At 39.0% G+C, this 15310-nt stretch overlaps 1 protein-coding gene across 2 annotated transcripts in view; it reads right to left on the reverse strand.

Moving 5' to 3' along the window:
* The window catches only part of FCHO2 (FCH and mu domain containing endocytic adaptor 2), a 118859-nt gene that overhangs the window by 98197 nt on the left and 5352 nt on the right, over positions 1 to 15310 (reverse strand). The window contains exon 2 of one of the 2 annotated variants that reach the window (XM_060400320.1): positions 1340 to 1431. In XM_060400320.1, coding sequence (XP_060256303.1) covers positions 1340 to 1431 — 92 coding nt within the window. Of the gene's footprint in view, positions 1 to 1339; positions 1432 to 15310 lie in introns of those variants that run through there. The other variant, XM_060400321.1, reaches the window with a different exon arrangement.

Below are 15310 nucleotides of genomic sequence, written 5' to 3' on the forward strand. Positions count from 1 at the left end.
GGACAGTGCTGTTAGAAATGCATTCTATCAAAAAATGTTTCCTGAGGGCCTACCAAGGCCAAGCTCTATCCTAAGTGCAAGACAATGAATAAGCAAAAAAGCAAAAAAACCAAAACCCTGTTCTTGTGGGGTTTATATTCTAGTGGGGAGAGACAGGCTAAATAAGTAAAATATCACTCATATCAGGTGGCTATTAAGTGCTATGGAGAAAAATAAGGCAGCAGCGGTCAGGTGGAAGGAGGTGTTTTCTCAATGCCCACAGAAACATTCATGGGTCAGATTCTGAACAAAGAAGGATGACCCAGGAGTCCTGGACTTCTTATAGTAACCAACACAAACAGGACTAAAAGGCATAATTACAACTGCCCTGTTGGTAGCAAGGTAGATAATTATAGCAGCGATGTAAGTGCTGGCCGAGATGGAGGCTCGAGGATGGGCCAGGGGATGCAGAGTTCCACTGTCCCTCCTTTTACTCTTTCTAGTGATGGAAAGTGTGTCAGTTAGGGACAACTTTATCCACAGCACTTAGGGCTTATGGTCCCCCTTTCAACTGCAGCAGAAAGCTGGAAGTCAAAGAGGATTTGTCTAATGTTACCTAGTTCCTCAATTGCTACAAGTTGATAAACTCCAAGAAGGCAGAAGCTGAATCCTTATCGCCACATTCCCCGACACACAGCAGATGTGGGATATATATGGAAAGAATAAATGAATGGCATATTGTATCTAAAGGCAACATATCCCTATATTAGCAAGGAAAACATTTTAAATGTGTTCACATAAAAATTACCAAGTAGGACCAGCCACAAAATAGCCTTAATCAAATTAAATTATGCTGATACTAACAGTTTTTAATTGACTATTATATTCTAAGAGTATTAAAGAAAACTATATTTTATAAACTTGCACAATCTAAAAACACATAATTAAGGATTTTTAAAAATAAAAGTCATAAAACTATATATAGCTAAATGACAAATTCAGAAAACTTAAGTCTTTTCAAGTTATTTTAGTATGTTTAATGACAGACTTGTTTAAAGAAACAGTAATTCTCACCCTACAAAATTCCTGTTTTATCACCTTGCTAGCATATTTAATAAGAAATATATAGATAATATTCTCAAGCAGTGATCTGCAAACCAGATCAATGCCACTGAGAGCCACTACTTAGTCCGCAGTGTACAGATGACAGAGAACCACTAGTTTACAGTGTAGAGTATACTTTTTAAAAAGAGTAGTTGATTACTTTTGTTCAAATCCAACTAAAAATTTTCTCAATTATTCATATTCTGAAATGTTTCTCAATGATGAATTACTAAATGACTTATTAAAAAATACATACCTTTCTCTTACAAAATCTGCTAGTTCTTTTGTCGATATCTGTCCATGTTTCATATTATGGTAAAGGACGTCAAAGCCACTATTCTTTTCCCCCTAAAATTTAAAAAGATTTTTAGTTTAACAAAAGAGATCAAAATTACTTAAGCAAAACTACTATGCAATTCCAATGTTCAAATGAACTGTTTTCCTTAAGTTAAGCATTGCTCCTCACTGTATTTTAAACTGTATCAAAGGAATACTATAGGCTTTGATAAACTGTACATTACATACACATATATATACAACATACATATACATACTCTATAATCACCATTAAGCACATATTAATGAAACACATTTGAAATTTTAAAAAAATGCAGTGTGATTTAGGACTTTATTTTCTTGGGGTCCAAAATCACTGTAGATGGTGAATGCAGCCATGAAATTAAGAGAGGCTTGCTCCTTGGAAGAAAAGCTATGACCAACCTAGACAGCATATTAAAAAGCAGAGACATTACTTTGCTGACAAAGGTCTGTCTGGTCAAAGCTATGGTTTTTCCAGTAGTCATGTATGGATGTGAGAGTTGGACCATAAAAAAACCTGTGCACCAAAGAACTGATGCGTTTGAACTGTGGTGTTGAAGAAGACTCTTGAGAGTCCCTTGGACTCAAACCAGTCAATCCTAAAGGAAATTAATACAGAATATTCATTGGAAGGGCAGATGATGAAGCTGAAACTCCAATACTTTTGCCACCTGATACTGACTCATTAGAAAAGACCCAGATGCTGGGAAAGATTGAAGCCAGGATGAGAAGGGGATGATAGAGGATGAGATGGTTGGATGCTATCACCGACTCAATGGGCATGAGTTTGAGCAAGCTCTGGGAGTTGGTGACGGACAGGGAAGCCTGGCGTGCTTTAGTGCATGGGGTCGCAAAGAGGCGGACACAACTGCGCAACTGAACTGAACTGAACTGAATTTAGGAAAGATAAACATGGACCATTACTAAATCCCATGTCAATCCCTTTACCTATATTGAGGGATTCCTGATTATTTAACTCAGAGTCTACACTTTAAAATAACTAAATCTTGATTTCTGAGTCAAAACAGCATTTACTAATCACATAAGCACTAAACACCACAAAGCACTTCATAATCGCTAATATAAGTCTTTCAGTAAACTTGAGATATGAGAAAGGAGGTAAAATCCTAATAAAAGAGCAGTAACAGACTACTGGCTGTGTTAGTCACTCAGTTGTGTCTCTTTGCAACCCCGTGACCTCAACTAATGGAAAATTAACAGAACCAGACTATTATAGAACCCTAGAAAATCTTAGAGCCATTTAATCCAATACAAATTTAAATTAGCGAGCAATAACAAAGAAAACATTAGAAATAGAGATTTTATGGGTGAAATGAAAGAGTATCAACTAAGTTCAACAACTCTTTTTACAATCAGCAGTTTTAGTTTTTCTTTAGTGATCAAGTCCCTGGGTTGGGAAGATCTCCTGGAGAAGGAAATGGCAGCCCACTCCAGTACTCTTGCCTGGAAAATCCCATGGACGGTGGAGCCTGGTAGGCTACAGTCCATGTGGTTGCAAAGAATCGGACACGAATGAGCGACTTCACTTCACTTCACTTAGTGATAATAAGAAGAAGTGAACATATTTGTTGGAAATAGAAAGTAATGCCAAAAGCAAGTATTATGCAATCTGAGACTTAGTTTTCCACAGTTCAACAAAAACAGGAAACATATTATAGACACTTCCGGCTATTTTGAAGTGATTCCTAATAAACCTGTCAGCTAGTATAGCAAGTAATCAGACTGTTACATTTACAAAAAATTAAAATATATGTAATGAGATAATACAAAAAATATCCCTAGCATTCTGAACATCCATTTCCATTTTATCAAGGATATAAAACTACAGTCTCCTATAAATTTGCTGCTGCTGCTGCTAAGTCGCTTCAGTCGTGTCCAACTCTGTGCGACCCCACGGACTGCAGCCTATCAGGCTCCTCCATCCATGGGATTTTCCAGGCAAGAGTACTGGAGTGGAGTGCCATTTCCTTCTCCAGTTCTTCTATAAATCTAAACACATCCATTTTTGCTTCTATAATTTTTCACATTTAAAATAAATTATGATCTAACTTTAGTTCTTTACTTTCTCTGGGTTTTCATGCAAATTTATTCCAGCCAAAATAATATTCTCTGAGGTAACCATTATCTCTAGTCTATAGCAAGCAAAAAAAGCAACATGAAGACTAGTAAATAAAATTACAGACAAAATAATCAAGAACCTGAAATCTCCAAGATTGGAGATTTACCTGAATATACTACAGAAACTACAAATAATTAAACTATCCACCAACTCCCATAATATAGTCATGAACCCTGAAAGAAAAACAAATCTGAAATCTAAAATCATGAAATCCACAGTCTGGAGCTCTCAGTCCCCAAAAACCTTCCCTGACAACTGCCAGTACTCACTGGCACATAATTCTAAGTCAGGTTCCCAACGTGTGTTATGCATATTCATTGCTGCTGCTAAGTCATGTCAGTCGTGTCCGACTCTGTGCGACCCCAGACATGGCAGCCCACCAGGCTCCGCCATCCCTGGGATTCTCCAGGCAAGAACGCTGGAGTGGGTTGCCATTTCCTTCTCCAATGCAGGAAAGTGAAAAGAAAGTGAAGTCACACAGTGGTTATGCATATTCAAATTAGAAATAAGCTGGTGCTACGCTGTGTTCAGTCATGTCTAACTCTTTGCAACCTATGGACTATAGACTGCCAGGCTCCTCTGTCCACAGGACTCTCCAGGCAAGAATACTGGAGTGGGTTGCCTTGCTCTCCTTCAGGGGATCTTCCCCACCCAGGAATCAAACCCGTATCTCTGGTGTCTCTTGCACTGCAGGCAGGTTCTTTACCCACTGAGCCACGTGGGAAGCCCACTCACTCATTTGATGCTCTAAAAAGTGTAAAAACGCCCAATTCTAGGCACTGTTTTCTTAATTTCACAAACCTGTTACGCAAATATTTAATGGATCATTAACTTTTCTTTGGTAAAACTAAGCAAAAATTTTAATACTTCAAGTGGCTCTATCTCTACACACACACACACAAATATACATGTATCTTAAAGAGAAGTGTTCAAAGGTAAGTACCAAAAAAGAACCTAAGCCTACTATTACTTTATCAAAACTTGCTTTATAGCTTTTGATAAGAGATGACAGTGTATTACACACACACACATCTATACCCAGGTGAAATACAGCAGGAGACGGAGCACTAGAGCTCAGGGCTAGACACGTGTGGCTGCAGTATCTTCCCCTGAAAAAAACTGGAAATTCTGGGGAGATGGGGAAGACCACTCTTGAAACTAGCAATCCTAACTCATAATTCTGTCACCATTTGAGATTAACCAGTTTTCTTAAAACTACAAGTACTTCCATGCAAGTTCTAATTAATCTTTTAATAGCTGCCAACAGTCCATTCTGAAGGAGATCAGCCCTGGGTGTTCTTTTGGAAGGAATGATGCTAAAGCTGAAACTCCAGTATTTTGGCCACCTCATGTGAAGACTTGACTCATTGGAAAAGACTCTGATGCTGGGAGGGATTGGGGGCAGGAGGAGGAGGGGATGACAGAGGAGGAGATGGCTGGATGGTATCACTGACTCGATGGACGTGAGTCTGAGTGAACTCCGGGCGTTGGTGATGGACAGGGAGGCCTGGCGTGCTGCGATTCATGGGGTCGCAAAGAGTCGGCCACGACTGAACGACTGAACTGAACTGAATGTTTTTATTCTAATTCAAAGACAAGTAAAATAACAAGAAATATTTCTGAATTACATATCCATTTTATCATCTTAGACCTTGAAGTGGGTATGTTCCTATAATTTCCTTTAAATTAATTTTTCTTTTATATTGGGGTACAATTGATTTGCAGTGCTGTGTTAGTTTCAGGTGTATAGCAAAGTGATTCAGTTACACATACACACATTCTGCTTCAGATTATTTTCCCATATAGGTTATTACAGAATACTGAATAAAGTTCCCAGTGCTATACAGTAGGTCCCTGTTGGTTATTTCATATGCAGTAGTATGTACATGTTAATCCCAAATCCAATTTAACCCCATCGGGGACCATTTCCCTTTGGTAGTATGTTTTTTTCTGACACACAAAAAAATTTACCTTAACATATTCTGTTAACTCAAGCAAGTAGAGCTTGCTTTTTCTTAGCTAACTACAAATACACAAATGTACAAGCAAATAGACAACAGTTTTATTATTATTTATTATCAAGTAGAATTATAACTAAAGGTGTTTTCTGGTCTTCAGTATTTCACTAAAACTGTAAATTTTCATGGCCTTAGTCCAGCAATTCCACAGTTAGAAATCTATACCACAAAAACACACATACAAAGATAAATGTGGAAAAATATTCACTGCAGTACTGTTTATAATTGTGAAAAAACAGAACTCAAAAACGTCCATTAACATTACTGCTTAAACAAATGATAGCATATCCGACAATGAAATATAGTGTTTTCTAACTGCATTAAAAACTTGCAGTCGAATTTTAAGTATTAATCTCTTAAATCTGCCCAGATATATATAATGTAAGTGAGAAAAAAAAAAAAGCATGATGCAATTATTCATAAAATCCAAAAATAATCTAATGTTGGGAACAACCTAAATGTCTCAAATTGATTAATGGAGAGACAAAATGAGGTAGAGTCACACAATGGAATACATACCAGCAATAAAAATTAACAAACACTGACACATAAGACCTTATGGATTAACCTCATAAGCACTTTACTAAGTGAAAGTCAGACACAAGAGACTATATATTGTATGATTCCGTTTATACAAAATGTAAGACCAGGCAAATCTACAGAGTTGAGGGTAGAAGAGTATTAACTGTTAAGCGGGCATAATCTAATCACTGGGAGGATAAACATGTTCTAAAACTGATAATGGCTGCACCATTCAGTAAAGTTACTAAAAATCAATGAATTGCACGCTTATATTGGGTAGATTTTATGATATATAAAATCACACATGATACAAAATTTTTAAAGTATACAATGCAAAAAATGTTAGTATATTTACAGAGTTATAACACCACGACTGCACCACGACTGCAATCAATTCTAGAACCCCAGAAAGAAACTCAAATCCAAACAGCTAAGTTTTTAAGAGAAGGTATTCACTCATCAGTGATGAGCTTTATTTTCAATTTTTTTTAAATTTATTTATAATTGGAGGATAATTGCTTTACAATATTTTGTCAGTTTCCACCATATCATCAACATGACTCAGCCATAGCTATACATATGTCCCCTCCCTCTTGACCCTCCCACCCCCTCCCACTCCCTCCCACCCCCTCCCACCCCATCCCACTCCTCTAGGCTGTCACAGAGCGGGTCTGAGCTCCATCACACAGCAAATTCCCCCTGGCTGCCTGTTTTACATATGGTGAAGTGAAGTCGCTCAGTCATGTCTGACTCTTTGCGACGCCATGGACTGTAACTTATCAGGCTCATCTGTCCATGGGATTTTCCAGGCAATAGTACTGGAGTGGATTGCCGTTTCCTTCTCCAGAGGATCTTCTCAACCCAGGGATCGAACCCAGGTCTCCCGCATTGTAGACAGACGCTTTACCATCTGAGCCACCAGGGAAGTTGGTAATGGATATGTTTCCATGCTACTTGTCAATCCATCCCACCTTCTCCTTCCCTCACTGTGTCTTTGTCGTTAGTTCAATCAACACATAAGAAAATACCTGTGTCCACAAAAACAAGTCAGTACACTAATGTATATCAAATGCTTATAATGTTTGTAATGCTTAGAGTAGCATTACTCACAATAATCAGAAGATGGAAACAACCCAAACATCCATCAACTAACAAATGGATAAGCAATGTGATATACCCATGCACTGGAATATGATTCAGCCACAAAAGAAATGAAATACTGATACGAGCTATAGTATTGATGAACCTTGAAAACATTATGCTAAGAGAAAGAAGCTAGTCACAAAAGACTATATGATTCCACTCTTATTTAAGGCCAGAAGAGAGAAACAGAAAGTAGATTAGTGCGTTTCTTGAGGTGGGGTGAGGATGAGACAGGGTTGATAAAAGGTACAGGATTTCTTTTTGAGGTAATTTAAATTTGACTGTGATGATGGTTTACAAATATCTGTGAACACTACCAAAACAATGAAACTATATTTCAAATGAAAAACTGTATGGTACACAAAATATATCTCAATAAAGTTGTCTAAAAAACTATACAACGAAGGGAAGTGAAAGCAGCTCAGTCATGTCGGACTCTTTGCGACCCCCATCGACTGCAGCCAGCCAGGCTCCTCTGTCCATGCAGTTCTCGAGGCAAGAATACTAGAGTGGGTAGCCATTCCTTTCTCCAGGAGATCTTCCCAATCCAGGAATCAAACCCCAGTTTCCCACACTGCAGGCGGATTCTTTACGACCTGAACCGCCAGTGAAGCCCAACTAAATAATAATTTATCAATATTATTGATAATCAATTCTAGCAGGGAAATTTTCAGTATTAACTGGCAAGAACAGCTACTAACACCACTGCTGATCCAAGGATAATTACAATGAAGGCTCAGACTGAGAGAGGATCTTTTCTCTGCCAATCTCAATGCATGCTGCAAAGAGGTAACATTTTCATAGAAAGTCCCCCTGACAGTGCCCAGGGTAAATAAAATTTTGTCATAATCCAATACAAACAGGTGTAAAAATCTTTTTAATAATTCCTAATATGAAGTGGGAAAAAGTTTCATCATCCTTTAAAGATGGAAGTCTAGAATCATACAGATCCTTTCAGTTCAGTTCAGTCACTCAGTCATGTCCAACTCCTTGCGATCCCACGGACTGCAGCATGCCAGGAGGCCTCCCTGTCCATTACCAACTCCCAGAGTTTACCCAAACTCATGTCCATTGAGTCGGTGATGCCATCCAACCATCTCATCCTCTGTCGTCCCCTTCTCCTTCTGCCTTCAATCTTTCCCAGCATCAGGGTTTTTTCAAAAGAGTCAGCTCCTCGCATGAGGTGGCCAAAGTATTGGAGTTTCAGCTTCAGCATCTGTCCTTCCAGTGAATATTCAGGACTGATTTCCTTTAGGATGGACTGGTTGGATCTCCCTGCAGTCCAAGGGACTCTCAAGAGTCTTCTCCAACACCACAGTTCAAAAGCATCAATTCTTCAGCACTCAGTTTTCTTTACTGTCCAACTCTCACATCTATACATGACCACCAGAAAAACCATAGCTTTTACTAGATGGAACGTTGTTAGCAAAGTAGTATCTCTGCTTTTTTTATGCTGTCTAGGTTGGTCATAACTTTCCTTCCAAGAAGTAAGAGTCTTTTCATTTCATGGCTGCAGTCAACATGTGCAGTGATTTTGGAGCCCCCCTAAATAAAATCTGCCACTGTTTCCACTGTTTCCCCATCTATTTTCCATGAAGTGATGGGACCAGATGCCATGATCTTAGTTTTCTGAATGTTGAGCTTTAAGCCAACTTTTTCACTCTCCTCTTTCACTTTCATCAAGAGGCTCTTTAGTTCTTCACTTTCTGCCATGAGGGTGGTGTCATCTGCATATCTGAGGTACTGATATTTCTCCTGGCAATCTTGATCCCAGCTTGTGCTTCTTCCAGCCCAGCATTTCTCATGATGTACTCTGCATATGTAAGTTAAATAAGCATGGTGACAATACACACCCTTGACGTACTCCTTTTCATATTTGGAACCAGTCTGTTGTTCCATGTCCAGTTCTAACTGTTGCTTCTTGACCTGCATACAGATTTCTCAAGAGGCAGATCAGGTTGTTTGGTATTCCCATCTCTTTCAGAATTTTCCACAGTTTATCGTGATCCATACAGTCAAAGGCTTTGGCATAGTCAATAAAGCAGAAATAGATGTTTTTCTGGAACTTGATTTTTTTTTTTTTAACAGATCCATTAAGAGAAGACCAACTTAGTACCTATCATTTCTTCTAAAGACGCTAATTGAAGATTCTTGAAATTAACAGTTTGATTTGTATCAATGCAGATTCCTCCTTTGCATACAATTAAAAGCATGCTTCTTTTCAATATAAAAATGAGATCATTTATGCATATTGTTTTACATCTAAATCATCAATTAAAGTGAAATTCAGCTGAAAAGATAACTAAGTTATAAAAATTCCACCAAGTCACTAAAAATGTTCAGATTTTTTTCCGGTCTAATATAGAGTCTTGCGGCTTCCCAGGTGGCTCAGACGGTAAAGAATACGCCTGGAATGCAGGAGACCTGGGTTTGATCCCTGAGTCAAGAAGATCGCCTGGAGAAGGGAATGTTAACCCACTCCAGTATTCTTGACTGGAAAACCCATGGACAGAGGAGCCTGGTGGGCTATAGCCCACAGGGTCGCAAAGTGTCGGACACGACTGAGTGACTGAGCATACAACATACAGTCTACAAGTGAGGCAGCCTTGAAATTCCAAGTTAAAATGTTTAAGTCATCAAAGCTAGTTTGGCAACTCAAAACATTCACTTTTCTGGCTGATCTCATAACTATACGCTTTTATTTTTTTAATAGTTATAAAATACAATCAAAATACAAAGTATTTCCACCTGAAGAAAACTGTGCACTGCATTAATAATGCTATGAAACTCCTATCTGAATGAAAATGGAACTGTCAACATATCTGGGTTTTAGAGAGCCATGGAAAGTAAAAATGAAAAAGCACAAAACTGTAAATCCTATAGATTTTAATTGGGCTCTGATACTTCTCCTTCAAAGAACTTTTAAGGGCAACCGTATATTAAACACTAAAATTAAAAACCTGGGTATTCTTCACTTTTGGTAAGTCAAAGAACTAGAAAGTAGGCAAAAGATTAAGAGTGCATGCTACACAATCAGGCTATTCATTAAAAAGTTGATTTTACCTAGTTTCCTTTTTAATCAAAAATTTTTTCTGGAAGGAGAAAAGGATCAGGAGGCACTGTCATGTGAACAGCAATCTCATGCCTAAGGTTCCTCTCCACTCTAAACTGCTTCAAAAATGAATGAACATCATCATTTCCAACCTTTCTACATTCTCCCTTTACTCCAGCTCTTACTGACATTTAACAGGTAACCTAGGACAAGTCACTGCAAAACCTAACACTGACTTGTGTTTGATATCATCTCATTTTATTCTGCCTTCTCTGAAAAACATGACGAAACATTAAACTAATTCTGAAGTTTGTTTTTTTTTGCTTTGAAGAATGGCCCCTCTAGTGAGGAATTTTCTAGATATTTTTTATAGGAATTCAACAAATAAGTGAAAACCACTACGAAAAAAAGAATACATGCACACAGTTTTTCTACAGGTAAACAGGACTTCAACCACAAGTTATAACCTCTACGTATTAAAATTTTCACACAAGAGCACTAAAACTATTATGTAGAGCTCTTGGCAAGATATTGTTAAAGCAGAAAACAGTGATTAAAACGTAGAATGAGTACTGCTCAGCAGTCAGAACAGTAGTCATTCAAACACATCTGTGATTGGTTGAAAGAAACAAATCTTATTACTTAAAAAAAAATCATTTTCTCACCCCTCAAATATTCCTCCCATATCTTTTAAATTACAACTCAGCCCTTCCAGTTAGTTAAATCCTTAGGCCATATAAAAAAATATTTTACAGATACAACAAAAACAGCAGAAGCAAATAGTTTTGAGCTAATTCTCTACTGTTTTATATTTCAAATTTTCTGTAGTATTCTGTATATAAATTTGTTTTCATTACTTTCAAAATGAAAAATAAAACAATTTCAGCTTTTTCAAAAACTTCTCAATCTATGACTGGAAAGACACACAAGGCTACTTTCCTAATCTGGCATTTCATTCACATTAATTGGTGGTTTAAACCACCAATCCTCATAATTCATGAACAGAGGAAAACGAAAACTGAAAATGACCTAAATGTCCAAAAGGAGAATGCTAAAAGCGACACCTTACCTATTCCATGAAACCTATCCTGAAACTATTTTCAAAGAATACTTAATCACGAGAAAAATGCTTTGATGTTAGTATCATTGAAGCTATCAAGATACAGAAGTACATAGTAGAACTCACTAAGAATTTTGTATTTCCAAAGAAAATCTTGGAACAAAAGGCTATAGGTAATTTTTACTTTGTTATGTCTTTTAACTATCACATAATAAGCTATAAATAAAAAGGAACACACACATACACCCCCCCCCCCAAAAAAGGAAAAGCATCTTCACTGACTATCTGCTGCTATTCAGTCACTCATCGTGTCCTGCTCTTTGCAACCCCACACACTGCAGCACGCCAGGCTTCCCTGTCCTTCACTCTCTCCCAGAGCTCGCTCAGACTCATGTCCATCGAGTGGGTGATGCCATCCAACCATCTCATCCTCTGTCGTCCCCTTTTCCTCCTGCCTTCAGTCCTTCCCAGCATCAGGGTCTTTTTCCAATGAGTCAGCTCTTTGCATCAGGGGGCCCAAGTATTAGAGCTTCAGCTTCAGTATCAGTCCTTCCAGCGAATATTTAGGGTTGATTACCTTTAGGATTGGTTTGATCTCCTTGCAGTCCAAGGGACTCTCAAGAGTCTTTTCCAACACCACAGTTCGAAGGCATCAATTTTCCGGCGCTCAGACTTTTTTATTGCCCAGCTTTCATATCTGTACATGACTACCAGAAAAACCACAGCTTTGACTATATGGACATATGTAGGCAACGAAATGTGTCTGCTTTTTAACATGCTGTTAGGTTTGTCATAGCTTTCCTTCCGAGGAGCAAGTGTCTTTTAATTTCATGGCTGCAGTCACTATGCACAGTGATTGTGGAGCCCAGGAAAATTAAAGTCTGTCACTGTTTCCATCGTTTCCCTATCTATTTGCCATAAAGTGATGGGACCAGATGCCACCGTTTTAGTTTTTTGAAAGTTGAGTTTTAAGCCAGCTTTTTCACTCTCCTCTTTCACCTTCATCAAGAGGCTCTTTATTCCTCTTCGCTTTTTGCCATAAGGGTGGTGTCATTTGCATACCTGAGGCTACTGATATTTCTCCCAGTAATCCTGACTCCTGCTTGTGCTTCATCTAGCCCAGCATTTTGCATGATGTACTCTGCATATAAGTTAAATAAGCAAGGTGACAATATACAGCCTTGATGTAATCCTTTCTCAATTTGGAACCAGTCTGTTGTTCCATGTCTGGTTCTAACTACTGCTTCTTGACCTGCATATAAGTTTCACAGGAGGTATTGGTGGTCTGGTATTCCCATCTCTTCAGGAATTTTCCACAGTTTGGTGTGATCCATACAATCAAAGGCTTTAAGAGTAGTCAACGAAGCAGATGTTTTTCTGGAATTCTCTTGCTTTTCTATGATCCAAAGGATGTTGGCAACTTGATCTCTGGTTCCTCTGGCTTTTCTAAATCCAGCTTGAACATCTGGAAGTTCTTGGTTAACATACTGCTGAAGCCTAGCTTACAGGATTTTGAGCATTACTTAGCTAGCATGTGAAACGAGTGCAATTGCGCATTAATCTGAACATTCTTTGGCATTGTCCCTCTTTGGGACTGGCATGAAAACTGACCTTTTCCAGTCCTGTGGCCACTGCTGAGTTTTCCAAATTTGCTGGCGTATTCAGTGCAGCACTTTCACAGCATCATTTTTTAAGATTTGAAATAGCTTAGCTGGAATTTCATCACCTCCACTAGCTTTGTTTTATAGCGACTCCCAAGGCCCACTTGACTTCACACTCCAGGATGTCTGGCTCTAGGCAAGTGATCACACCATTGTGGCTATCTGCGTGGATCATTAAGATTCAGTGTATTCACCTCTTCTAAATGTCTTCTGCTTTTGTTAGGTTTATACCCTTTCTGTACTTTACTGTGCCTATCTTTGCATGAAATGTTCCCTTGGTATCTCTAATTTTCTTGAAGAGATCTTTAGTCTTTCCCATTCTACTGTTTTCCTCTATTTCTTTACACAGTTCACTTAAAAGGGCTTTTTTCTCTCTCTTTGCTATTTTCTGGAACTCTGCATTCAGATGGACATATCTTTCCCTTTTCTTCTTTGCCTTTCGCCTCTCTTCTTTTCTCAGCTATTTTTAAGACCTCCTCAGACAACCATTTTGGCTTTTTGCATTTCTTTTTCTTGGGGATGATTTTGATCACTGCCTCTTGTACAACGTCACAAACCTCTGTCCACAGATCTTCAGGCACTCTGTCTATCAGATCTAATCTCTTGAATCTATTTGTTACTTCTCCTGTATACTCATAAGGGATCTGACTTAGGTCATACCTGAATGGCCTAGCAGTTTTCCCTACATTCGTCAATTTAAGTCTGAATTTTGCAATACGAAGTTCATGATATGAGCCAGTCACTGGCTATTAAGCCACTAGTAACTAACACTTCTTATCTAAGGTCCCAGCAGCCACTAATTTGCATTACTTGTATTGTACCTTTCTGTCTTTTCCCGCAAGTCAAGCAAACATGCTTGTCATATCTTCCATACATTTCACTCCTGCTATTCCATCACAGAGCATGTGTGATGGAAATGATGGAATCCTGTGCCTCAACTTCATCACACCATTCACTAATCACTTCCCAATGTAATCCTCTCTGCCTCTGGCCACTGCAGCAATGTTCTCTAGCCTCCTTACCAGCAGATGCACAGAGGAACCCTGAACAACTTAGGTTTGAACTGGGCAGGACCACTTACATGTTTCAATAGCAACTCCTTCAGTACTACTACACGATCAGGGGCTTGGTAAATCCAAGGATGCAGAGTCCCACTACAGACAACCATGGATAGGAAGCATCAGCTACGCAGAGGTCAGCACTCCTAAACCTCATAGTGCTCAAGCTGCTGCTGCTAAGTCACTTCAGTCGTGTCCAACTCTGTGTGACCCCAAAGACGGCAGCTCACCAGGCTCCGCCGTCCCTGAGATTCTCCAGGCAAGAACACTGGAGTGGGTTGCCATTTCCTTCTCCAATGCGTGAAAGTGAAAAGTGAAAGGGAAGTCGCTCAGTCGTGTCTGACTCTTCGTGACCCCATGGACTGCAGCCGACCAGGCTCCTCTGTCCATGGGATTTTCCAGGCAAGAGTACTGGAATGGGGTGCCATCGCCTTCTCCGATAGTGCTCACAGGTCAACTATAATTATAGGTCTCCATTACTGCCTGGCTTTTGTTTTTCCTCACATCTAACCAATTTTTGCTTATCCCTATGGGCCAGATTTCTACTAAAATTCTCCCAATTCAAATATCTTAATTTTTCCACACTAGATAAATGTAAAGACAAGCCCTATTCTCCTTTCTGCACAATTTTCCTTGCACTGTATTTCTAGAAAGACTTCCCAGTGCGCTTCTGTTAAATTGTTCCACAATTATAAAATCAGGATGGATAATCTGAGAAGACACCCTATGACTCAAAAAATTACTTGCTCTCCTCCCAAAACATACGTGTGTTTCCCGGGGAGCTCAGTGGTAAAGAATCCGCCTGCCAATGCAGGAGATGAGGAGATGCGGGTTCCATCCCCAGGTTGGGAAGATCCCCTGGGGAAGGAGATGGCAACCCACTCCAGTATTCTTGCCTGGGAAATCCCATGGACAGAGGACCCTGGTGGGCTACAGCCCGTGGGGCCACAAAAGAATTGGACAAACTGTATTTCCAAAGGGCTTATGCTAATCAAACCTGCAGGACGACACAAGGCATACTGTTCTCCCATGCCTTTGTCTAAATGATTTAAGCAGTTCTGAAAGGATTCGAACAATTAAGATTCAGTCTGTAGGGCTGGAAAAGAACCCAGACAGCAAATTTTTATCACTCTGTATCAATTCTCTAAAATCCTTCCCCTAAATTGAACTAAATCCGTAACAATTTGTTAGTAAATGCAGACTATACTTCTTGGCAAATTTAGTAAAAGGAGACTAAATCAGTAACAATTTCTCA

This window comes from Ovis aries, chromosome 16 (genome assembly GCF_016772045.2).
Source record: "Ovis aries strain OAR_USU_Benz2616 breed Rambouillet chromosome 16, ARS-UI_Ramb_v3.0, whole genome shotgun sequence".
Lineage (NCBI taxonomy): Eukaryota > Metazoa > Chordata > Mammalia > Artiodactyla > Bovidae > Ovis > Ovis aries.